The 26,119-nt window shown below is 42.6% G+C and overlaps 1 protein-coding gene across 2 annotated transcripts in view; it reads left to right on the top strand.

Annotated features, from left to right (window-relative positions):
- WRN (WRN RecQ like helicase) overlaps window positions 1-26,119 on the top strand; it is a 163,136-nt gene that overhangs the window by 62,574 nt on the left and 74,443 nt on the right. For both annotated transcript variants that reach the window (XM_075204601.1, XM_075204600.1), the window contains exons 11-18: window positions 3,877-4,021; window positions 4,202-4,277; window positions 15,849-15,916; window positions 16,200-16,308; window positions 16,559-16,627; window positions 16,786-16,868; window positions 17,240-17,346; window positions 19,736-19,923. In XM_075204601.1, coding sequence (XP_075060702.1) covers window positions 3,877-4,021; window positions 4,202-4,277; window positions 15,849-15,916; window positions 16,200-16,308; window positions 16,559-16,627; window positions 16,786-16,868; window positions 17,240-17,346; window positions 19,736-19,923 — 845 coding nt within the window. The remainder of the gene's footprint in view (window positions 1-3,876; window positions 4,022-4,201; window positions 4,278-15,848; window positions 15,917-16,199; window positions 16,309-16,558; window positions 16,628-16,785; window positions 16,869-17,239; window positions 17,347-19,735; window positions 19,924-26,119) is intronic.

Here is a 26,119-nt window from a genome sequence, read left to right as displayed (position 1 = left end):
ATGCTGCATCTAACCACTGCCTGACAGAACACGCATTCATACATATTGTATCCCATCCCTACCTGCCAGAACATATATACATGTGTGATATGTGACAATAGCTGGTGTGCAGTGGGTGACGTTTGAAAGAAACATTAATGCGAAGGGTGTGATATATTTTTTTAAATAAACATTGTTGCAAAGGTGGTGACTAGTGAAAATAGAGCTAGTGCGCAGGATGGTTACATGTGAAAGTTAAGCTGGTAAGGATAGGGTGTCATGTGAGAGACGGTACACAGGAGGTGACGTGAAAAAAAAAAAGCTGGTTCACTTGGTGGTGGCGTATGTGCCTCTAAGCTGGTGGGCAGTGGCATATGTGTGAAAGAAGGACATGCACTGGAAATCGAGGGTGCTAGGTTTTTTGGAAATCTGAGCTAAAATAACTTTACCAAAATGGTAGTGGGCAGGTGGGATAGGCATGCATTGGAGGTGGGATAGGCTAATATAATAATTCAATATCAAAACTCTTGTTTATTAGGGATTAAGAAAAAAAGTGGAAACTATATGGGCCAAAAGATTCTTATCTGCAGTGAAATTAAAGAGGTTTATTAATATTTTCACTTTATAAAAAGCCATGAAATTCCATAGACAAATAACCTTATGGTTTAACATGTTTGTAACGGGGTGGACCGCCTATCCCACCCTGTCTGTTGCTGCTATAAACCGGCTGTGCTTACTTTGTCACCGTTCCCTTTTGTTATCCCAAATGCTCCCTCTAACCGCAGTAGGAGGGGCTTACAAATGTTGCCACCACTGGACTCCTTGCCGGCATTCAGTACCGGGTTTCTTCTGGGTAACTGACACTGCTAGTGTACCCTGTTGCTGCTGTACCTGGGCTGGTACTCCTGACCTCTTCCTATGGATCAGGGTTGCTGTAGATGGATCCCCCCAGCCTATCACACTGGCCTCAGCTGCTGGGTAGTGGGCACAGCTTTGGTACTCAATCTGGGTCCAAATCTCAGAAACAGCCGGGAATGGATTCGATTTTGGATCTAATCTGTAGGTCACAAGGATAGAGAAGTTTCCAATTAGGTCTTTGAAGCAAGTGATGTTTATTTGCTCACCTGGTTGAAGGTAACAGGGAGCAGGTCATGTGAAGTAAGAAGAACAATTTCCAATTCAAGACAGTGCTTTTTAAACAGATTTGAACACAGCCTCTCAGGGTAAGCTAGCCCCCTGAGGTCTGAGCTATTTTTATAATCAAGATGCAATTTGTTAACCCAAACATGGATTTACATGCAATGCAAAGCTAACAATATTTACACTTATCTGTGATATCCTAAAACTTGCTGTGACTTCCTGCATCTTGTTTTAGACGCAGGAAATCTAGTAGCAAGTCTAATTAAACCTTCCTGTGCCTTCAGTTGCTTGACCCTCACACATCAAACGGTCTAATTAATATGAGATTAACATGGGTCCTTTTTTCAGCCAGTTGCAGAATACACATTCCCAAAGACAGTTACAAAACCCCAAACAAGTCATTTCCCTACTCCAAAATACACAAAAGACTTACTCAACAAAGGCTAATTGTATCAGATACATACCTCAGAAAAAACGCATTTCCTCTAGCAAAGTTAAAACAAAGACATTTCTTGCCTGGCTCTGAAATAGAGATATCCCTTTTACCAACATACACACATTATAAAAAATAAGTATATATGTAGTTATGTAAATAAGTGCCCTGCGCTATTTCCTTTAAATAAGTTTATAACGTAAGTTATTTATAAGTGATCCAATCACACTGTCCAATTAAGATTCCTTACACACCATCTAAAATGTAAAAAAACTATTGAAACTGTTCCACTTAAACACCAAAAAGCAATGAGATTATGACGATTAAGGCAGAAACCTTAATGGATGTGTTCCTTTCGCAATTCAGACATGGTATGCCCTCACATCCTGTGTTTAGCTGCAGATTCAGCACTGTCATGGAGTTAGATTGCTGTCACTCACAATATGGTGGAGCTGCACACATGCAGTCTATGCAACTGAAGGTATGAACAGCTTGCATAGACTGCATGTCAGCGCATGGAACACTGCCGTGAAATTTAAAAGTGAGTTTTGCACACATACTAATATAGCATGCAAGCAATATGTTTATACTCTTCTATTGAAAATATTGAGCGTTTCAATATAAGGATTCTTACCCTGCTCTTTTCCTGCTCTGTAGCATATAATCCTCCACGATGATTTCTTAGAGTAGTTTTGGAACTACCCTCTAAGAAATCTCTCCTAGAAAGAACTTTATTACAAGTACACCTGCCGGGAAATATTGTGGAGGAATATATGCTACATTGAGCAGGGTAAGAATCCTTATATTGAAACTCTCAATTTGCTATTTGCAATATTTGTATGTGTGCAACATCCACTACAAAATTTCACGGCAGTGTTCCATTCGATTAAATTTTATATATCTTTTATGTTGTTCACTTTTTAATTTTTTAGCAGTAAGTTCACTTTTAAAGGAGAATCGCTGCTACGTCCCCTCACCCCGTTCGAAAACCTTTGCAAACTCCACCCCATGGATAAGGGTATGATATCACAACTTCACAATATCTTTCTCGAATCCACTATCCATCCGCAACTCTCGCATGAGGTTGACTGGGAAAGGGATCTTGCCCCCCCTCTGCGCATGAGGAGGCCTGGGAGGACATGAGACTGGGGATAGCCAAAAGCTCCATATCGACCAGGCAAAAAGAAACATCCTATAAAATTTATTATCGCTGGTATTATACCCCCACCCGACTTCATACAATGTTCCCCTCCTCGTCGCCTTCCTGTTGGTGGGGTTGTGGCCACAGGGGATCAATGCTACACATCTGTTGGACTTCCAGTTATTGCTCCCTTCTGGGACACGATCCATGGCTTTATCAACACTCTATTTGAGGCACCCGTAGCGAAGGACCCTTGGATTTTTCTCCCTTGTTACCCTCCCCCAGACCTTGATAAATTTTCTAGAAAACTGACTGCACATATCCTTACAGCCGCCAAATCCCTTATAGCCCTTAATTGGAAACGCAGCTCTTCTCCATCTCTCTCTGCCCTTAAAAAGCAAATTTGGCATGTGGCAGCCATGGAAGAGATTACTTACTACTTGCACGATAGAGGTTACGCTTTCAACCAAGTGTGGGCTCCTTGGCAGTTCGCAGAATGCTCGTTCCCCTCTGGCCCTTAACGACTTCGTCATGACCCATGTGCGGCGAACAGTACTCTGCTCCTGTTTTCCTACTCTCTGATCCTTTAACATTTATATTTTACCTTCTTTCTGATTACACTCTAGCATCAACCTTTGTGGTCTTCCCTCCCCTTTCCCTTCTAATTTTTCTCCACCCTTCCCCCCCACTCTACTTTTTGTATTGTCTCCTATACGTAAACAAAAGCAAAAAAAATAAAATATGGTCAATTTATGTCTGAAATTGTCGAAGGACGCCTTCTCTGGATTCCATTACAATGTTAATGTCCTTCTATGTATACATTGTAAACTTTTTACTTCGTAATGTATTTGCCTTTTTTTTGACTGACCATTCAAAATAAAGAATTTAAAAAAAAAAAAAAAGGAGAATCGCTAGTGTTTTTATGTGTTTGTAGCACAAATGATAGTTTAGTTTTTTTTATATGCCTTGTATGGTAATTACTGTTTGTAAAATGAATATGGTAATTGCTTTCCATACATTTTCTATTCCTTTCTCTTTTGTAATCACATTTATCCATCCCATTTCCTAATCTCACAGACATAATCTCTTTCCCTTTCATGCATGACCATTCTTTCATGGCTAGTCAGATAACACACACATTTTTGTGTCATATCTTACATTTGTTGATATCCAATTATTGCAGTATGTGGAGGATCTGGACAACAGCCCAAAGAGTGACATTGGTTCAAAACCTCTACAGATACTCCCAACTGATTGGAAGGATTTGAGTAATGTCTTAGAGGAGGAAGATGATGAAGGCATAGAAGAAGAGGAAGATGATAATTGGGGTATGAACCATTAAGATTAATCATTTAAATCATTAAGTTTATTGTACAAAATTAGCTGTTCTATGATCGTTGTTAACTTTCTTAGGTGTTTTAACCGCCCAAAAGAAAAACATTTTGTGTATGTTAAATTGTTATTTTAATGCTGTTTTTTTTTCTTCTGTTTATTCATTGACTGTGAAGATCCTACAGTACCTCAACCAAACGCAGAAGAAATAGCTTGCTTGAAGACCTATTTTGGCCATTCAAGTTTTAAGCCGTAAGTATGTTTAAGTTGTGATCTACAGAATTTGATTAATTGCAGATCTGTCATGATTACTACATCTTCCATAATTAAATCCTCAATAATTAGTGGCCTACATTTTTTTTATAGTTTATTTATTTTATTTATTTTGGATACTAGAATTGAGCAATAGGTTATTAGGACCCAGAGAATCTATTTCTGAATTATGTATGGAACAGCAATAAGAAAAACAAGCATTCACAGCCACAGATTTTGATAACTTCCTCCTTTAGTTGTTTGATGCTTTGTTCCACTTCTTTTGTTTCCATTTGTATTGAAGTGTACTGAAAATATATTTTATTAATCTCAATAGACTTCCGGGTCAAGGTGAGGAAACAGATGATGCAGGGTTATTTTTTCTTTTTTGTTGGAAACTTGAAGTGGTACCCTATATGCTAACACTGACTTCTACAGATATCTATTGAGCAATAGTAACCAGTAGCACTAATTATGGCTTTTATCCTTTCTTACAATATTATGCAATCTTGCGTAATAAACCTCTTAGGTCTGGCACCTTATCGGTTCTTTGCAGCCAGCTTATCCTGCAACCCTCGAAAGAAAGAGGCAGTGCTAACATGTGTTGCTTCTCTTTTTTTCGGCCGGAGTCATCTGCCAGGTTCCAGAACACCAAAAGAGACGGGTTCTACTCCAATCTTTTTGGTCCCAAAGTCGGATGGCTCGTTCCAACCTGTTCTAAATCTAAAACCGCTAAACTGGCACGTTCAGGTGGTCAGGTTTCGAATGGAATCGCTTAGGTCCGTTATCAATGGACTGGAACCAGATCAATTCTTGGCTTCTATAGACACCAAGGAAGCCTACGTTCAAATACCAATCTGGAAGGCTCTTGAGGCCCTTCTCAGATTCACAGTGGGACCGTCTCACAACCAATTCAGAGCTCTCCCATTTGGCCTTTCGACAGCACCAAGAGTGTTTACAAAAATAATGGCAGTAAAGGCAGACTGTCTTCATTCCAGAGGAGTGCAAATAGTGCCCTAACTGGACGATCTGCTCATAAAAGTCTCCTCAGCCCGCCTGCTGAATCAGCACCTGGTCCTCACTATCACGATCCTGGAGACGCATGGATGGCACATAAAACTGAGAAAAGTCACAATTCCGTGCCAGAAAATTACCTTTCTGGGACTAATCATGGACACTAACAAACAAAAGGTTTTCATTCCCCAGGACAAATCTCTATCCCTGCGGAACCTGACGGGTTATGACCTGCCGCAGACCGTCGGTCCACTTGTGCATGCGTCTATTAGGAAAGATGGTATCACCCTTCGAGACCATTCCTTATGGTTGGCTACACTCACTCTGCTTCCAATGGAACTTTTTAAAGAAGTTGTCAGGATCCCATCTGAGATTAGAGGGAAAACTGATACAATTGTCACCAGAGGCGAAGAATTCCCTCAGATGGTGGACGATCCAGGACAATCTGGCAGTGGGGAAGGTCCTTTGCCCCATGGTCCTGGATCTTAGTAACCACAGACACCAAACTGACTGGATGGGGGGGCTGTGGTTTGTCAGTTACAGCTCCAGGGGCTCTAGACCCGCTTGGGATGCTTCTCTCCCTATCAACAGTCTGGAGCTAAGAACCATGCTAATGTCCTTAGAGAACGCCCTGACGATACTTCACAGACATCCAGTCCATCTGCAGTCCGACAATGCAACGGTGGTGTTTTCTGTCAACAGACAGGGGTCATCATAAGCACAGGAGCTAGGGTTGCTGCTAAAATCTTGTCCTGGGCAGAGAACCACGTTCCTGCTATATCATCAATTTTTATCCCAGGAATCCAAAACTGGGACTTTCTCAGCGGGCATGCGATGTTGCCGGGCGAGAGGTCGCTCCATCCGGAGGTCTTCCAGTCTCTGGTCCTACGATGAGGGGATCCCGGACCTGGACTTAATGGCATTGCGTCACAACTGGATGGTATCTCAGTTTTGCTGTTGAGCAAGAGATCCCTTGGCGGCCACGTAATGACAATGACCTGCACTTCGGTTTTTGATACCTATTTCCTCCCATCCCTATGATTCCGAGAGACCTTGGACGAGTGGAACAAAAGGGCCACCCAATCTTACTAGTGACTCCTGCTTGACCATGACTTTTTTACGTAGAAATTCTGGGGCTAGCGGTAGGTCCAGGTCTAAAATTATCCTTACTAGAAGACCTTCTTCAACAAGGACCATTCACACATCAGTTATTGCCTTGGCTTAATTTAACGGCATGGCTGTTGAGGCTAACCTGTGGAGGTCCAGAGGGTTCTCTCCACGAGTAGTGAACACCCTCCTTCGGGCTAGAAAAACAGTTTTGGCTCGTATTTACCTCCGCATCTGGAGAACCTAAATCAGATGGTGTGAGAGCTGACCATGCCACACGTCTACCTTTCGTCTTCCGCGTTTTCTGGCTTTTTTCCAGGATGGATTGGATTCAGTCCTTCGTTTAGGTTCACTGAAAGTGCAAAAATCGGCCCTTTCAGTATATTTTCACCTGCGCTTGGCAGACATTCCGGATGTCAGGACCTTTTAGCAAGGAGTCCTACATTTCCAACCTCCCTATGTTTCACCAATGGCCCCCTGGGATCTTAACATGTTGCTTAATATGCTTAAAGAGCCTCCTTTTGAACCATTGCGCACTGCAGAATTAAGGTTCTGCACTATGATAGTTGTATTTCTACTAGCTATTGCATTGGCTCGTAGAGTTTCCGATTTGGGTGCTCTCTCATGTTGTGAACCATATCTCATCTTTCACAATTATCGTTTGGTTCTCAGAACAGTTTCCGCGTTCCTACCAAAGGTGGTGTCCAGCTTTCATGTGATCCAAGAAATAGTGATTCTGATATTCAAAGGTGGCCCAGCTGTCTTCAGGGGCATGGAGTTTTTCTGGATGTGGTCAGGGCTTTAAGAATTTATGTCAGGAGGGCATCAAAGATTCGCCACACGGATTCTTTAATTGTGTTGTTTGACTCCTCTAAACGAGAATGGCCGGTCTCTAAGCAATCGATTGCTAGGTGGCTTACTTCTACTATTAAGAAGGCTTATGTCATTGCTAACAAACCTGTGCCAGATCGTATTGTAGCCCATTCTTACCCGTTTAGTGGTGGCGTCCTGGGCTGCACGAAATGGGGCCTCAGCTGACCAGTTGTGCAGAGCAGCCACATGGTCCTCGGTCCATACTTTTACCAAATTTTATCAATTCAATGTATTTGCGTCAGCAGATGCACCTTTGGCATTAGTGCTCTGTGTGCCGGGCTGTCAGAGCGGTCCCTCCCTTAAGGGGGCTGCTTTGGAACGTCCCCATGGTAGCAGTGTCCCCTAGATAGGATGAAAGAGAAAAGAGGATTTCTCTTTCATCCAGTCTGGGGGACACTGCTTACCATGGGTTGTGGAGGGAGCTTGGGGAGTTGGCACCTAACTAGTTAACTTTAGTACTGCCGACAGACCCCTCCCCTCTACAATCCCCCTGCCCCCTCTTGTTCAGTTTTTTTTTAGGTGCCCGCGGAGTTGGGCAGTGTTTTTTAGTGCTTAGTGTAATTTTAAAACTTTTATTTCATTTTCAGAAACTTTTTTTGCAGGTGGCAGCACTGGAGTGTGTTCTGCTATAGAGAACACACTCACAGCAGTAGCAGCGCAGGCACTCCCCTGTCAGATGGGAGCCAGCGGCTCTCACTGACAGGGACAGGAAGAATGGGTGCTTGAATTGGGAGTCACTCCTGGAGCCTCCCCGATAACCGGCGCTGCCACTGCAGGCATAGAGCGCCGGTTATCGGATGTTTCAGTTGCCGGCGGCCATCTTGGATTTCGGGAAGGAGATACTAAGGAGAAGGGGGCTATACCTGGATCCCCCCTCATTCATAGGAGGGGGCATCAGGTATTATCCGCTGCAGAGACCTCTCCTGGAGGTCTCCACTACTCTGCTACAGAAATACTTTTCATTTTTTTCTCGGCCACAGAATCGCTGCTAAAGCAGCATTACTGAAGGGAGGGAGTTAACACATAGAGCTCCCCCTCCTTCCTGAGAGAGAGGTGGTTTGTCCCAGTCTTCTGGCGCCAAGGAGAAGCCCAGGAACAGAAAACAGATCTGAGGGAGCAGGCACCAGGATACTGCTGTTGGATTTCTCCCCTATTTGGCCAATGGGCTAAGTATCTGTTTTATTTTCACACATATTCTGTATTGCTGTGTACAAGTGGGCTAGTGAGGATTATATTATAGTTTTCCTACTTGCCTAAGTATTATTTTGTGTTTAAAATAATGACAAGTACATCTTTTATATCCAAAGACTAGTTGATTATTTGTCGTTTTACACTATTCTCTCCACACATTTATATCTCTCTCTCTCTCTCTCTCTCTACTCAGCTAAATTTAAACATTTAAGTCTGTGTGTTTGGTGTGCCTTCCTTTATTAAAAAATGTCAGATAAGGGAAAGGGCCCTATTGCAAAATATTTTACATGTTCTAAATGTCATGTTAAATTACTTAATGGGCAGAAGGACCCGTTGGCGCTATGCTCTGTCTGCGAAGCAGAGGTCCCACCTGTGCAAACCCAGCAAATGTCAGCCCCTCCGACGGAGGAACCGGCCTGGGTGGCCTCCCTATCACAGTCGGTTTCCTCTTTAGCTCAGATGGTTTGCCAATCCAATCAGTAGTGGTCTAGTGTTGTAACCTCGTGGCTAATAATCCTAGTACACAGCTGGGCCTCCCTGCTACCACAGGTTCTATTGGAACCTCTATGCCAGGGCCTTCCTCTTTACATACGGACCAGGCCCCTGTTCCCACAGAACCGCCATGGTCCACAGCATTTACAAAGGGTTTGGATAAGCTAAACCAGTTACTTGAATCCCCTAACATCCCGCCTTCTAAAAGAAAGCGTCCTAGGTCTGATAATACCCGTATGGTCCTTTCAGACTCTGAGGAGTTTTCAGAGGAAGAAGGGGAAATTAATTCTGATCCTGACCAGGTTCAACCTTTGGGTCAGGAAGAATGTTCTAAAAGCCAATTTATTAATGATTTGGTTTTAGCAGTAAGACAAGCTTTGGACCTCCCAGAACCGGAGGATCCTATTCCTAGAGACAGAAGTCTCTTTAAGAAGGCCAAAGGAAAGGCTAGCCGTTTTCCACCTTCAGTAGAGCTTAAGGATATTGCTGAAGGAGCCTGGTAAACAGCCTGATAAAAGGTTCTCTGTCCCCAAAAGATTCTCCTCCCTGTATCCGTTACAGGAGGAAGATGTGGCCCGCTGGGAGACTATTCCAAAGGTCGATATTCCAATAGCCCGATTGGCCAAACACACTTTACTCTCAACCCCGGGTTCAGCATCTCTGCAGGATGTCAATGATCGTAGGGTAGAATCCCAGCTGAAATCTATATTTGCAGCTGCTGGTTCTTCCTTTAGACCATTGGTTCCCAAACTTTTGCAGTTCGCGGCACCCTTAGAGTCTCCAAATTTTTTCAAGGCACCCCTCCAAAATAATTACTGAGCAGTCCTGTTTTAGGGTCAAAAAATTTTAATAAGTATTTAGGTCACGACAGAAATACTTATTTAGTTGTATGCAAAAATGCCCCTCTGCATCCAGACACTCTGCCCCCTCTGCATCCAGGCACACTGCCCCCTCTGCATCCAGGCACACTGCCCCCTCTGCATCCAGGCACACTGCCCCCTCTGCATCCAGGCACACTGCCCCCTCTGCATCCAGGCACACTGCCCCCTCTGCATCCAGGCACACTGCCCCCTCTGCATCCAGGCACACTGCCCCCTCTGCAACCAGGCACACTGCCCCCTCTGCATCCAGGCACACTGCCCCCTCTGCATCCAGGCACACTGCCCCCTCTGCATCCAGGCACACTGCCCCCTCTGCATCCAGGCACACTGCCCCCTCTGCATCCAGGCACACTGCCCTCGCTCACATTGCCCCCTCTCTCCCCTCCTCTGCCCTCTCTCACGCTGTCCCCCTCCTCTGCCCTCTCTCACGCTGTCACCCTCCTCTGCCCTCTCTCACGCTGTCACCCTCCTCTGCCCTCTCTCACGCTGTCACCCTCCTCTGCCCTCTCTCACGCTGTCACCCTCCTCTGCCCTCTCTCACGCTGTCACCCTCCTCTGCCCTCTCTCACGCTGTCACCCTCCTCTGCCCTCTCTCACGCTGTCACCCTCCTCTGCCCTCTCTCACGCTGTCACCCTCCTCTGCCCTCTCTCACGCTGTCACCCTCCTCTGCCCTCTGCCCTCCTCCTCTGCTCTCTGTCTCCCTCCTCTGCCATCTGTCCCTCCTCCTCTGCTCTCTGTCCCCCTCCTCTGCCATCTGTCCCTCCTCCTCTGCTCTCTGTCCCTCCTCCTCTGCTCTCTGTCCCTACTCCTCTGCTCTCTGTCCCTCCTCCTCTGCCATCTGTCCCTCCTTCTCTGCTCTCTGTCCCTCCTCCTCTGCTCTCTGTCCCTCCTCCTCTGCTCTCTGTCCCTCCTTCTCTGCTCTCTGTCCCTCCTCCTCTGCTCTCTGTCCCTCCTCCTCTGCCATCTGTCCCTCCTTCTCTGCTCTCTGTCCCCCTCCTCTGCTCTCTGTCCCCCTCCTCTGCTCTCTGTCCCCCTCCTCTGCTCTCTGTCCCCCTCCTCTGCTCTCTGTCCCCCTCCTCTGCCATCTGACCCCCTCCTCTGCTCTCTGTCCCCCTCCTCTGCCATCTGTCCCCCTCCTCTGCCATCTGCCCTCCTCCTCTGCTCTCTGTCCCCCTACTCTGCAGCCTCCTCTCTCGCGCAGCTGTCACTGACGTCGATATTCAGTGACAGCTGCGGGAGAGAGGAGGCAGCAGGGTCCTAGCGCCGCGCGGATTGGTAAGTTTCTGTTTGCTTTCTTTTTTCCAGGTGACAGCGCCGCGGCACCCCTGGGAGCCGCGGCGCACACTTTGGGAACAGCCGCTTTAGGCCCACATTTGCTTCAGCTTGGATGGCTAGAGCCATGGAAACATGGGCAAACCAGTTAGCAGAGGCCTTACAGGACTCTGACTTACTTCCCCTGGCTTTACATTTAAAGGAGGCATCGGGGTACCTTTATGAGGCGGCCCAGAACACAGCGGCCGTTTCATCTTCTATTCAGGCTGCATCTACTTCTGCAAGAAGGACGTTATGGCTGAAATCCTGGGAAGGAGATGCGGAATCAAAAAAGTCTGTGGAAACCATTCCTTTTTCTGCAGCAGGTTTGTTCGGCCCGGAATTGAATACCCTGATCTTACAGGCAACGGGGGGCAAAAGCACTTCCTTGCCGGTATTCCCTAGTAGGAGCCGGAACCCTCGGGTCAGCTTCTTTCTCCCGCCCTTTCGGGGGACTTCCTTGCCTAGGGGTCAGTCCTTTAGAGGCAGGCAGCCCAATTCTCGAGGCTCCTCTGTCAGGGGGAGATCCTCGTTTGCAGGTAGGCGTCATGCCTCCAAGACCCAGGAGAAGCCTGCGTCCTGACGGCCACTCTGTTCTTTTAGAGGGGGCGCCGGTGGGGGGACGTCTGTCTTTGTTTCAAGAACAATGGGCAGCGTCCTCTCAAGATCCTTGGATTCGGGGCAATATATCAGAGGGGTACAGGATAGACCTGCTGGGCACGGCTCCACATCGTTTCTTCTTAACTCCGTTACCCCGAGGTCCATCAAGACGTCAGGCAATACAAGATTGTGTCGCCTCTCTTCTTTCTCAAAGAGTTATCTGCAGGGTCCCAAACTACCAGAAAGGACAGGGCTTCTATTCAAACCTGTTTCTAGTCAAGAAGCCGGACGGCTCCTTTCGGCCCATCTTAAACTTAAGGGGCCTCAATGTGCACTTAAGGGTGGACAAGTTTCGGATGGAATCCCTGAGGTCAGTGATAAATGGCTTAGAGAAAGATCAGTTTTTGGCGTCCATAGATATAAAGGACGCTTACCTCCACGTTTCCATTTGGATCCACCACCAATCTCTCCTAAGATTCACGGTGGGATCCTCCCACTATCAGTTTCGGGCCCTCCAATTCGGCCTCTCCACAGCGCCGAGGGTTTTCACGAAGATCATGTCAGTTATGGCAGCATGTCTTCACCTACAGGGAGTTCAGGTAGTACCTTATTTGGACGACCTGCTTATCAAATCTTCCTCGGAGACTGGCTTACGTCATCACTTATCCCTCTCCTTGGCAGTTCTCGAGGGCCATGGATGGGTAATAAACTTAAAGAAATCTCAGATGGTTCCGTGTCAACGCATGGTTTTCTTAGGGCTCATTATGGACACCAGTCAGCAAAAGGTATTCCTGCCCGTCGAGAAGATCAGTTCTATTCAGAGTGTAACAACTCAGGTCTTGTCGACTCCCAGCCCCTCAATGCACTTGTGCATGCGGCTGCTGGGAAAGATGGTGGCCTCCTTCGAGACCATTCCATTCGGTCGAGCTCATTCCCGATGTTTTCAGTGGGATCTATTGACGAAATGGTCAGGATCCTATCTACGCTTGCATCTGCAGAAAATATCTCCGAGGACGATAGAATCGCTCCAGTGGTGGCTAGTTCTGGATCACTTGAGGGTGGGCAGGTCCTTCGCTCCATGCTCACGGACGCCAGCCTGAAAGGTTGGGGGGGCGGTAATCCTGCACCTCCGACTCCAAGGACTTTGGTCGGTTCAGGAAGCAGCCTTATATATAAATGTGCTGGAGTTGAAGGCTATTCTTTTAGCCCTCCGGGGGGCCCACTCCCTCCTCCAGGGCCACCCTGTCAGAGTCCAGTCCGACAATGCTACAGCCGTGACATATGTCAACAGGCAGGGAGGAACCAGGAGTGTAGCTGCAATGAACATTACTGCTCAAATTTTGGTTTGGGCAGAACAATATGTTCCCGCAATATCCGCAGTTTACATTCCAGGAATAAGAAATTGGGAGGCCAACTACTTAAGTCGAAACCAAATGATGCCGGGAGAGTGGTCACTCCATCCGCAAGTTTTCCAGTCTCTGGTTCAGAGGTTGGGGTCTTCCGGACATAGATCTCATGGCCTCCAGACACAACAGAAGGGTTCACAGGTTCTGCGCAAGGGCAAGAGACCCCTTAGCGGTGGCAGTGGACGTTATGACAATGTCATGGGAGTTCAGGTTGGGATACCTATTTCCTCCGATTCCCATGCTTCCTCGCGTGCTCAGACGAGTAAGGCAGGGGGATCTGCCAGTAATTCTGATAGCTTCCTCATGGCCGCGCCGAGTCTGGTACGCGGACATAATCTCTATGGCGGAAGGACAGGGAATTCCTCTTCCGTCACGAGACGACCTGCTTCTGCAAGGTCCCTTCCGTCACCAAAATTTACCTCAGCTCAGTTTAACGGCATGGCTGTTGAAGCCAGCCTCTGGAGGGCTAGAGGTTTTCCCCCCAGAGTAGTAGACACTTTAATACGAGCCAGAAAGCCACTTTCAGCTCGCGAAAAATAGGACATGTCCCTCGTCCTCCTTTCGTCTCCCTCGCTTGTTGGCTTTCCTTCAGGATGGCCTGGAGGCAGGGCTTCGGTTAGGTTCCCTAAAAGTTCAGGTATCGGCTCTTTCAGTGTTTTTTTATCTGAAACTAGCGGAGGTACCAGATATTAGGACTTTCCTTCAGGAGTCTTGCATATTCAACCTCCCTATGTTCCGCCTACAGCACCATGGGATCTCAACCTGGTGCTGGATATGCTTAAAGGGCCTCCCTTTGAGCCATTACTTGGTGCAGATTTAAAGTGGTTGACCTGGAAGGTCCTCTTTCTTTTGGCTATCGCATCTGCGCGTAGGGTTTCGGAATTAGGAGCTCTGTCTTGCCGAGAACCATATCTGGTTTTCCACGAGGACAGAGCGGTGTTAAGAACCCTTCCTTCCTTCGTTCCAAAGGTATTTTCGGCTTTTCATCTGAACCAAGAAATTGTAGTTCCGGTCTTTTCATCTACTTCCCATTCGGATCAGCAGTCTATGGAAAAGTTAGATGTGGTTAGGGCTCTCCGCATTTATGTCAAGAGAACTTCTCAGATTAGACGTACCGATTCTCTATTTGTTCTTTATGATGCCAATAAGAGAGCCTGGCCAGCCTCAAAACAGTCCATTGCAAGATGGATTACGGCAACCATTAAACAGGCTTACATAAAGGCTAGCCGTCCTGTGCCGGAGAGATAGGCTTACATAAAGGCTAGCCGTCCTGTGCCGGAGAGACTTACCGCCCATTCCACCAGATCGGTAGGGGCGTCGTGGGCAGCAAGAAATGGGGCTTCTGCAGACCAACTTTGCAGGGCAGACACCTGGTCTTCTGTCCATACATTTACAAAATTTTACCAGTTTAATGTATTTGCATCAGCTGATGCAAATTTCGCTCGTAGTGCTTTGCGAGTGGGATTTTCAGAGTAGTCCCACCCTTAGGAGGGCTGCTTTAGAACGTCTCCATGGTAAGCAGTGTCCCCCAGACTGGATGAAATAGAAAAGAGGATTTATGTACTTACGTTAAATCCGTTTCTCTGATTCCGTCTGGGGGACACTGCGATCCCTCCCTTCTGCTTTTCTTCTGTGTGCTCTTGTTTGACTGGCCTTTCCTTATTGGGCTTTTTAATTAACTGAACAAGAGGGGGCAGGGGGATTGTAGAGGGGAGGGGTTTGTCTGCAATACTAAAGTTAACTAGTTAGGTGCTAACTCCCCAAGCTCCCTCCACAACCCATGGTAAGCAGTGTCCCCAGACGGAATCAGAGAAACGGATTTAACGTAAGTACATAAATCCTCTTTTTTATTTTTAAGATAAATTTGTTTCTCTGATTCCATCTGGCGGACACTGCGTTCATTAGGTTTTTTTTTTGTTTTTTTTTTGTTTTTTTAGTTAAACCTAATGAGGTTATGATGGTACTTCTCCATTACGCAGCTATCGTTATCATGAATGTTTATGAAGTGTCGCAGATGTTGTAGTGCCGTACAGTTAGTAATACGAAGTACAGAAGCGTACCAGTTACATCATATATTAATATATAGGAACATATAATTACATTAGTATGATATATGAGGAAGTAGATTGATTTCCATGCCTTTCCTAGCTAGTTAGTTGAAGCTGATCCTCAGCACATTTTCCTCTGTTGCCAACATTGTTATATACCTTTTGGCTAAATCTAACAGGATGACCAAAATGTGGCAGTGGTGGAGTTCTGGAAAGACCTGGGTGTATATTTACTAAACTGCGTATTTGAAAAAGAGATGTTGTCTATAGCAACCAATCAGCTTCTAGTTATCATTTATTTAGTACATTTTTCAAATTGACAGCTAGAATTTGATTGGATGCTATTTGCAACATCTACACTTTTTCACACCTGCAGTTTAGTAATTATACCATTCATCAAATGGGTGTTCCCTGATTATATTGTGTGTATGTGATTATATTTATCTTAAGCTGAATCTGTTCATTCCTTGCCACTTCACTCACATACTTTTATGGATTGTAACTTTTGTGTTGACCGTTCATCTGAAAATTCCATGACATTAACCTATATAGTGAATGCCTTCAATAGCCTGTTAATAAGTGTTTCTTGATATGTTGTATTTAACACCATTGCATCAGTAGCAATAAGAACATTTTTTTCCCCTCAGAGTTCAATGGAAAGTTATCCATTCTGTTTTAAGAGAAAGAAGAGACAACCTAGTTGTCATGGCAACAGGTAACTGACACCAACAATTATTTTACCGTATTTAAATTATTATGCTGGGCTCTGTAATTTATTGAAGTACTTGAAATAGGACTTCTGCCTGAAATTGCCTATTGGGACCTCAGAACACTCTGTTTCTATATGTTGACAGTTATGTTGTGAATAACTGACCTTACATGGTTATCAACAATTACTTAAGTGTCTTTATATGTATGCATGTGTATATATATATGTGTGTGTGTATATATATATATATATATATATATATATATATTTTTTTTTTTATTTTTTTTAGGCTATGGAAAGAGTCTATGTTACCAGTTTGCACCAATTTACACTTCTGGAATTGGTATTGTGATCTCTCCCCTTATTTCACTCATGGAAGACCAAGTTTTACAGCTTGAGTAAGTATTATGGATCCCATGTATGGTAATCGGAAACCTTATTGCACTCTTAGGGGCGTATTCAATTGTACACGGAAACGCCGAAAATCCGCGGTCCACGCACTATTACCGCTATTACGGTATAAAGAATTTCATTTAAATTACCTGATAAAAATGTCCACATACATTTCTGACCATTATTATGCGCTGTTCTTTTTGTATGTATATTTTGTGTGTTATATTTGTTTCTTTTTCTTTTTGTACTTTCCAGGATGTCAAACATTCCTTCCTGTTTTCTTGGATCTGCACAGTCTAAAAATGTAATGCAAGATGTGAACGAGTGAGTGTTGCATGTTTTTAGAAGACCAAACAAGTATATATATTTTGTTTGCTAGCTTTGGATTTAAATGTAGTGCTTACTTCTATGACATGAGGTTAAATATGTTTATCTTTTTTGTGGCCTTTTGTTCCATCTTCTTTCTGTTTTTGATTACACAGAGGGAAGATTAAAGTAATTTACATGACCCCTGAATTCTGTTCTAACGGGATTTCTTTGCTTCAAGATCTAGATGACAAATATGGTATGTCATGAGTTTTGCTTCACCCTACCAATCCATTTAATAGTAGTATGGTTGGAGGTGCATATAAGTATAGGTGAAATAATATTGCGTCCCCTACATTTGATGTCATCCTCATCCTTTCTATTGTTCTCACTTATTCCCTTCACTATAAATATGTTCAGTCTCTTGAGTTCCTATTATTTTAAACCTAGCTTTTTGATTGTTGTATAATAATGAACATAACGTCTTGTGGGTTGTTTAATTGTTGCTATTCAAATTAAATTGTATTGTGAGAGTAGAGTAAGTAACACACATTTTAGAAAAATGTCCATAAATCTAAATCCATTAAAGACCTTCTCATTAAGATATTTTTTTTTCTGTCTACTTTCTAGGTATAACGCTAATTGCTATTGATGAAGCACATTGCATTTCTGAATGGGGTCATGACTTCAGAAGTGCCTATCGGAATCTGGGATCGCTCAAGAGAATGCTTCCATTGGTAAGAGTTCTAGAAAATGTTTTTCATATTTTCTAACAGATAATCTCTTTCAGCAGGCATTTGCTCAATTTACCTCTTCACCCTAACTAGCAGACTGGTGGGGGTCTGTCTCTCTTTGGATCTCCTTTCATTCATTTTATGTGTCTTTATAGCCAGATCAGTTTTCACCATTCTTTGTTGATTTGTATATACTGGAGGGGAAAAACTTTCTAAGCTTTTATTTGTAACTTTAATGATATAAATCATGGTATATCCAACAGAACAATTTCTTTGGAATGCAATTTAAGGAAAATAATTACTCCCATTGGCTTGGGAAAAATGGCTGTGTGCTATTTACTTTGCAAAACTCCAGGTGCAGGCATGGAAACTAAAGTCTGCTCCATTTCCCCTCATTTGTAGTCAGCAATCTCTAGCATTGCTTGCTGTGGTAAACAAGGGTAAATACATTTCTGAATCATATCTAACTTTGGAGAATCTCATTTCCACTTAGATAGTGATCATGTTTGATGGAAGTTACTTCAATAGAGTGCAATAAAAAGTTGTTGACAGTAAAAGTATTTAATAAGAACTCACCAGTGGAGCACCTCATTCACACAATTGCATTGCAGTCTCAGATTATCTCTATTACAAGTGTGAAAATAAACACAGCATTTGAAATCAAGAAAGGATTAAAATAAATACTTTGTTCTCTAAATAGCTGACATAGATATTTAATTTCTGTCTGAGGCAGATCTGAGTCGCAAATTTAAAAAGGATCCGTCACATATCCAATAATACTATAGCACACTATTCAGATTTATTTTTTGCAGGCTGCTGTTTGAACATTCTCCCTCCCTCCCAAGGTTAATTGGGTTTATACAATATCTTATTTGGGGTTTGCCAAGTACATCAGAATATAAAGAGGCTTTAATTTTGTCTATTAATGATGTCATGGCGTGCATGTACATCATAGTGGAGCACATGTACAGGGCATGCGCTATATCTTAGTCAACAAACAGAATCCATATCAGAAACCTGATATATACTTGTGAGTTTGCTTAATTTATTTGTATTTTGTAAAGTGTGGTCAAAATAGACATAAATATTTAATAGTGTGCAAGAAACACAAAATGTGCTAACAGTGTATATGTCCAGTTGCAACATGTGGGTATAAATAGAAATCCCATTCGATTTGCCATTAATAGTCTTCTAAATTTATGTGCAAAATATTGTTGTTATAATCAGTTAAACAGCCCGTGATATCCGACATGCAACTCTTTATGTTGCCTTCAGTTCCTGTGTATCAGCGATCAATTCCAAGACATAAAAATGCCTGCATGCATGCAGCGTTTCTGTATGTATTGTTGTATAGTTTATAAGTTTAACCCAGTGTCATATTGAGATGCAAAGGAGGCTGTTTGTCTGCTTTGATCTTCAGTGGCCGGTGACACTGGTTGCTGGTTTATGCATATGGCAATCACCCTGTTAACTGGGGCCTAAGTCAAGAGAAGTACAGGCAAGGGAGTGGGAAGCGCCATGGCAGAAGGGGCAATCCTGTTGTCCTTGGGATACACATCTTTAATGAACAGCCATTTCAGACTGGTTAGGATATCATTTGTTTATTTTTGTGCATGTTTCTCATTGTGCGGGCTTCACTGTAGTTTATTCTTTATGTTTCACCAAATGTCTACTCTCTTGCTGATTTGTTTGTCTTTTGGTTATTGTGTATTTTGGAGAGTCATACATTCTCTTGTTGAACGTTTTCCTGTTTAAATGGATATTACTGAAAAAACTCATCTTTACTATGCTTTGCAAATATATTGCTTAATGTGATCATTGGGTGTTGTCTCTGTTCTTTTGGATAAAATACGTATTTTAGCAAAGCAGACAACATAGCAGCTCATATTTGTGTTAGTAAAGAAACTAATAATTAAAATAAGATTATCCATAGTAGTGCAGCCATGAAATTAAACTGTACATTGACTCATTAATACATTAGCTTGTGAGAAGTGCTAACTGTGAGAAATAGTTTGTTGTAATTGAGTTTATTTCTACTTTATTACTTTGAATAAATGAGGATTTGGTTTGATTCAGAATTTGACTCTTTCCTTGAAATTGATCATTGTCTTAGCTGCATGTCAAATTCTTGATCAAATATCAGACTTTTTTAGTGCTTTAATACTGAGTGGTTTATTGATATTAGTGTGTATATCATTGCACTGCTTTATATCCAATTTTCCCTTAGATGTCAGTTCTGCAAAATTCTACTTCATAAAACTAAACTTTACTACTAAACTTTTACTCAATGCAAATTACTATTAGTCAAGAATTCTCTTAAAGATTCTTACTAAGTGGGTTCTAATTTCTTCTAATTTAGCACTAACCTAACATCTGTTCTGAATCAATGTAGGTGCCTATTGTGGCTTTGACAGCAACAGCAAGCCCTTCAATCCGTGAAGATATTTTGAAGTCCTTGGATCTGCGTAACCCCCAGGTCACCTGTACTAGCTTTGATCGACCAAACCTATGCCTGGAAGTAGCACGCAAGACTGTTAACATATCTGTTGATCTTCAGCAGTTTCTTATTAAAAAACAGGGGTAAGACCATTACAAGCAATGGACAACAAATGTATTCCGTAAAATGTAAATGCCTGTCCAGTGTAATAGATTTAAATATCATGTGATCTGAGTACTGTGAAAGAACACTTGTTGCTCCAGTGTAACTAATTTAGAGTTTTCATCAATAACCGAAAATATAAATTACATACATACATTCTTCATTTATATCAGATATTGTGCTTTGCTCTCCATGCATTTTGTTGCTTGGGGAGAAAATCACAATGTCCTCTTTTGCAACTTACCAAACTTCTTTTGTGGTAAATATTTTGACTTGTGGGACCTGGGTCATTAAAGAAAGTAAAGCAAAAAAAGGAGTAGCTTTACACCTTGGCAAAACCATGTTGCATTGAAGGGGGAGGTCAATTTATAATGTGGGGACAGATTTATAGTTGGGGTAGAGCATGTCCTAGATCAACAAATTTCAGTGTAAAAATAAAGCTATTAGGTATTTGTGTACTACATGAAAAAGCAGCCAATATTTAACTTATGTGCAAAATAATAAACAACTACTGTGCACCCCTTACATTGTAACATGGTTTGCCCAGGAGAAAACTTACTCCTTTTTTTGCCTTACTTTCCTTAATAACTCAAGCAGGTACAACCAGAATTCACTGTGACTTCTAATACCGTAGAGCATTTCAAATGGCCAATTTGGGATTTTTAAAGTTTCACTACAACCTAAAATGGTTGTACAATGCGAGTGAGAGCTGGAGAACCAGTGAGAAGATGTAATGTTTGTGATTGTGGCATCTTATTGGTCATCCCACTCGCATCCCCCCTTAAAAACATTATATAGCCCTGGTTTTCAGTTGTGAGATTAACCAGGGGAAAAATGCTACTGGGAGTGGCGGGTGGGTGGTTAGAGCTATTATCCTTTTAGATGCATTTGTTCTTGGATAACAGTATATTTCTTGCATTCATAGAGAGATTTTGATTTTATCTATATAGTTGTATGCAGCTGATTAAAAGTAGACAATTTTTTTACAACGAGAAAGGGATATATCACAACACTACTAGCACCAACAGTTATGGACGCACGTTTCGCATACTCGCTTTAACCAGGCAAGAACCTTGCATACTCGCTTTAGCCTTGTCTGGTTAAAGCAAGTATGCGAAACGTGCGTCGGTGTTCGCGTCGCTATGCTCAATTATAGCAGATCCTTCACATAATCTAATTGTGGATGTCTTAATAAAGCGGCACTACCCCTAGAAAATCTTATATCCAGGGCGTGAACAGAATAGATTTTCTTATTAGTTACAGCTACTATATCATAGCATTAGCTGTTTTATGAGAGGTGGTGGAAATTTCATTTCAGTATCCACTAGAAATCCACTAGAAATGGGAGAAGCCCTCTATTCATGATATTAGCTATTTTATGGGCAGTATATATACAGAGCGCTGTATCACCAATTATCTGAATTTAGTGCAGTGCATGATTAACAGCTCTTTCTCCTTAATTTGTTCTTCAGTGACATTATAAGATGGGATAACCAATAATCTCTATACGTAATCGAGCTATAGGCAGTCACATATGTATTTAATAAAGGAAGACACCGTAGGGGATTATTCAATCTTTATTGAAAGATAAATAACAATTATGTAAGGATCTAACAAAAATTTTTATTGTGTGTATCAATTCACCACAACAATCTCTTAAACCTAGCGAGGCAGGGCAGCAAGTACTGCCAATTATAATCACTTATTTTGCTCCTTGTATCACGTTCACTGTTATTTTTAAATATTTCGCTACTGGTGGCACACAGGCCCATTATAGGAACATTCTCTAAAATTCATTCAATAAAGTATCTTGTTTTAATAAAAACTAAACAGAAATAAACCTCACACCCACAATCCTCTTCGCATGTCCCCTCTTTCTCACCCCGCTCCTTCTCATGGCTGCTGGTGATATCTCGCCTAACCCTGGGCCCTATACAATACCCATTACCTGCTCACGCTTCTCGCTCCACCCCAGACCTTTCCATCCATCCTGTACTTCCAATCCCGCTATCCTTATCCACATGTCGCCACTATCCTCTCTTTCCTTCTCCTGTGCGCTATGGAACGCCAGATCTGTTTGTAACAAACTTCCACCCATCCATGATCTATTCATTTCTAAATCTCTTAGCCTCTTTGCCATTACAGAAACTTGGCTCACCTCTTCTGACACTACATCCCCTGCAGCTCTCTCCTATGGGGAACTCTGTCTTCGCCACACTCCCAAACCTGGAAACAGACAAGGAGGTGGAGTAGGCATTCAACTTTCTCCAAGCTGCACCTTTCAAGTCATACCCTCTGAACCCTCCCTTCATTCTCTTCCTTTGAAGTCCGCACTATCCACCTATTTATCCTCTCCACTGTCGTATTTCTGTCATTTATCGCCCCCCTAGGTCAAGTTTCCCAATTCCTTGGCAACTTTGCGGCCCAGTTCACTTATTTCCTATCCTTTGACCTGCCTACACTCTTACTAGGCAATTTCAACATTCCCATTGATAATCTCGCTGTCTCTTCTGCCACTAAACTTCTTTCACTTACTTCCTCGTTTGGTCTCCCCCAATTGACCTTCTCAGCTACTCACTGCTATGGACACTCCCTTGACCTTGTCTTCTCCCGCTACTGCTCCATATCTGGCTTCTCAATGTTAGCCTTCCCACTCTTTTTCACAACCTCCTTTCTTTCAGCCTCACCTTACCTCATGCCCTTTCCCTTGCACCCAAATACACACGTACACAACGAAACCGAAGTACTCGTAACCCAATCCACTTCTCATTTTCACTAAAGCCCATGATTTTGCCACCTATTTCAAAGACAATATTGACACCATTCGACAAGATATTGCCTCATTCCAAATTCTGCTCATTCCACTCAGTATACCCACCTTTACCTACACTCCCCAATCCACCCTTAATTCATTCTTTATAGTAACTGAAAACGAAGTCTCTGAACTCATTTTATCATCTCATCCTACAACCTGTCAACTTGACCCTATTCCCTCCCAACTTCTACACTCCCTCTCCACTGCCCACATCTAACTCTCCCTCTCTGCCTCTCTCCAACTGCCGCTCTATTTCTCTCCTCTTCTTTGCCTCCAAACTACTTGAGCAATTAGTGTACAAACGCCTGTCTCACTTTCTCTCCTCTAATTCCATTCTCGACTCTCTGCAATCAGACTTCCGCCCCCAACATTACACTGAAACTGCTCTCACAAAAGTGACCAATGATCTACTTACTGCAAAATCTAAGGGTCATTTCTCCATACTCATTCTCCTGGACCTCTCTGCTGCTTTTGATACTGTTGCTCACCCTTTTCTCCTACACACCCTTCACTCCATTGGCCTTTTTGACATATTTCTTTCCTGATTCACTTCCTACCTAACGACCCGCTCCTTTAGTGTTTCTACATCTGGCACTTCCTTCCCTCCACTCCCACTATCTGTTGGTGTCCCACAAAACTCTGTTCTTGGCCCTTAACTTTTTTCATTGTACACCTCTTCTCTTGGGTCACTAATTCGCTCATTCGGCCTCCAATACCAGCTCTACACTGATGACACCCAAATCTATATCTCTTCCCCAGACCTGTCTCCTTCTATACTATCTTGTGTAACCAACTGTCTTTCTGCTATCTCCACATGGACGTCCTAACACTATCTAAAACTCAACATGTCCAAAACAGAGCTTATTATCTTCCCTCACTGTCAATAACACCACAAATTCCTCAGTCTTCCAATCCTGCTGCCTTGGTGTCAAACTTGACTCCGTCCTGTGCTTTATTCCTCAAATCCAGACTCTCTCCCTTTCCTGTCGATTCCCCCTTAAAAACATTGCCAGAATATGCCCTTTTCTTACTCAACATGCTACCAAAACTCTTATCCATTTTCATCATCTCCCGTCTTGACTATTGCAACCTGTCATTTCTGGCAGGTTGCAGGAATGACAGGCATTCCCGACACCCATATATCCATACTACAATCCATCCTAATTGCTGCTGCAAGACTGCTCTTCCTTTCTCACTGCTCCACAATCTGCTGCACAACTTTGCAAATCCCTGCACTGGCTCCCTGTGTCCTCCAGAATCAAATTCAAATTACTCACCCTTACCTACAAAGCCCTCAACAACACTACCCCGGCATACATCTCAAATCTCATATCAAAATACTCTTCCTCCTGCCCCTGCAGATCCACTACAGACCTTCACCTTGTCTCTTCTCTGGTAACCACCTTTTCCTACAAGACTTCTCCCGTGCTGCTCCCCACTTATGGAATTCCCTACCACACTCAGTCAGACTTTCCAACAGCCTTCAAATCTTTAAAAGCTCTTTAAACACCCATCTTTTTTATTTTTATTTTTTTTAAGAGGTGACCTTATCCTCGATAACACTATTCACACTAATGCTCCTTCACAACTATCCCAAGCTCCATTCTAAGCCGCACTAGCTCCTTTTGTTTCAGCTGTGCCCTCTTCTATTTGGAATTTAAACTCTAATGAGCAGGGTCCTTCATACCCTTTGTTTTCATGTCTGAATTTATTTTGTCTACCTTGTATGTCCCTGTTTTATGTATGTACTGTTTTTCTTACTGTACCACTCTGCAGAGCCTTCCAGATCTGCGATAATAATAATAATTCTACATTTCATATTGGTCAAATAAGTCTCTGTTTGCTCTATGTGGCAAACAGAGCTCGACAAACTAATACCCTGCCAGTGTAATGATTAACATTTTGTAGTTTAATGCATTTTATTTTGTAATCTAACGGTATTATAGAGTTAAATGTATCTTGCTTCTAAATGAAATAAACTGCTGTAGCTGATCTAATACCATTAAAACAAAGCATGTATATTGATTGCTTCTTCATTATGGAGTTAAATATATTTTTAATAAGTAATGCTCACTTCAATCTGTACCCAATATCTCTTTTATTATATTCCAACTAAAGCGTAATGTCATTGGTATAATGATTATTAAATAGTATTCCAGTAGTAGTATTTTAAAATTTCACAAATGCATATCTGAACGTCAACAGTTATTTTTCATGGATTAGGCTGCAGTCTTTGAAATACCTGTAACAGAATTTTTAATTACACAGAAAGCCCGTTCTATGTATTTGTATTTTGCTATAGAACAATAACAGCCCTTTCTTAAAGTCTATTCTGAGAAGCTTACTATCTAATTTGCAGCTGATGCACAGAGAGACAGAGCCGCCCAAAGGCGACTTAGTCTATCTTCCTCAGGCATCTATCAAATTTCACTTAGGGTAGAAAAACACACAGATGTTGTCACAGATGGGTAGAGCTTGAGGTCCAAACACAAATTTAATGTCAATAATTTCTCTGAGGGCCTCCTTCAGGTAAGCAGATCATTTTACCAAACATATCATTAGGAGTAAAATGAGTCTGGAATCTGTCTGAAAATGTATGTGATGGTAATTGGGATAATTTGTATACTCTGATGGCTGCATGCAGACTTAAATGTCCACATTTAATATGATATTTAGAAACTTATTAACTTTTACCTTTCTGGACAAATCTTGTCATTTATAACACTTGTGAGAATAAATCATGTAATAATTGTAAGTTATCCAAAAGTTATTATGGAGTAATGAAACGGGAACATCATTTTTTTCTTTCTTGTTACACATATTCTTCGGACATTTTATGCCAGTAACATAGCAGATTTGCACCAGCAAATTGGAACAAAAGCGATGAAAATAAACTTCCATTTGTTCTGATGACAAAAATGTAGGCACTAATAATCATTTTGTAAGTGATGTATTTTTGCACCAAATACACTTTGTTCAATAAGCTTTTAACTCTTCCATCGTTCATAATGTCTTTGTCACTGTATTCTGTAATAGTTATCAGTGTTGAATTGCATAGTTATGTTTAGACATATTTCTAATAAGCTAGAACGTAAAAGTTTACCGGGCACAGTGCGGTCCACTTGTTCTACTCAGTAATGCTGTTTGAACAGAGACGTCATTCAGTCAATGTGCTAACTGACCGCCTCAAAATGGAAGATTGGCCACATTCGTTGCGCATGGCATGTGGTTTCACACACTGTTATTTGCATGTCTTTGGCTGTACTGATTTTCTGTTTTATCTGATAAGATTAGATCTAACTGACTTGTATTAATGATTTTATGCTAGCTGATGTGTCAATATTATTAATGATCCAGCGATA

The sequence above is a fragment of the Mixophyes fleayi genome, chromosome 1 (assembly GCF_038048845.1).
Source record: "Mixophyes fleayi isolate aMixFle1 chromosome 1, aMixFle1.hap1, whole genome shotgun sequence".
In the NCBI taxonomy this organism is placed as follows: domain Eukaryota; kingdom Metazoa; phylum Chordata; class Amphibia; order Anura; family Limnodynastidae; genus Mixophyes; species Mixophyes fleayi.
The sequence above is the reverse complement of the archived record's forward strand: the minus strand, read 5'-3'. Positions and strand labels throughout refer to the sequence as shown.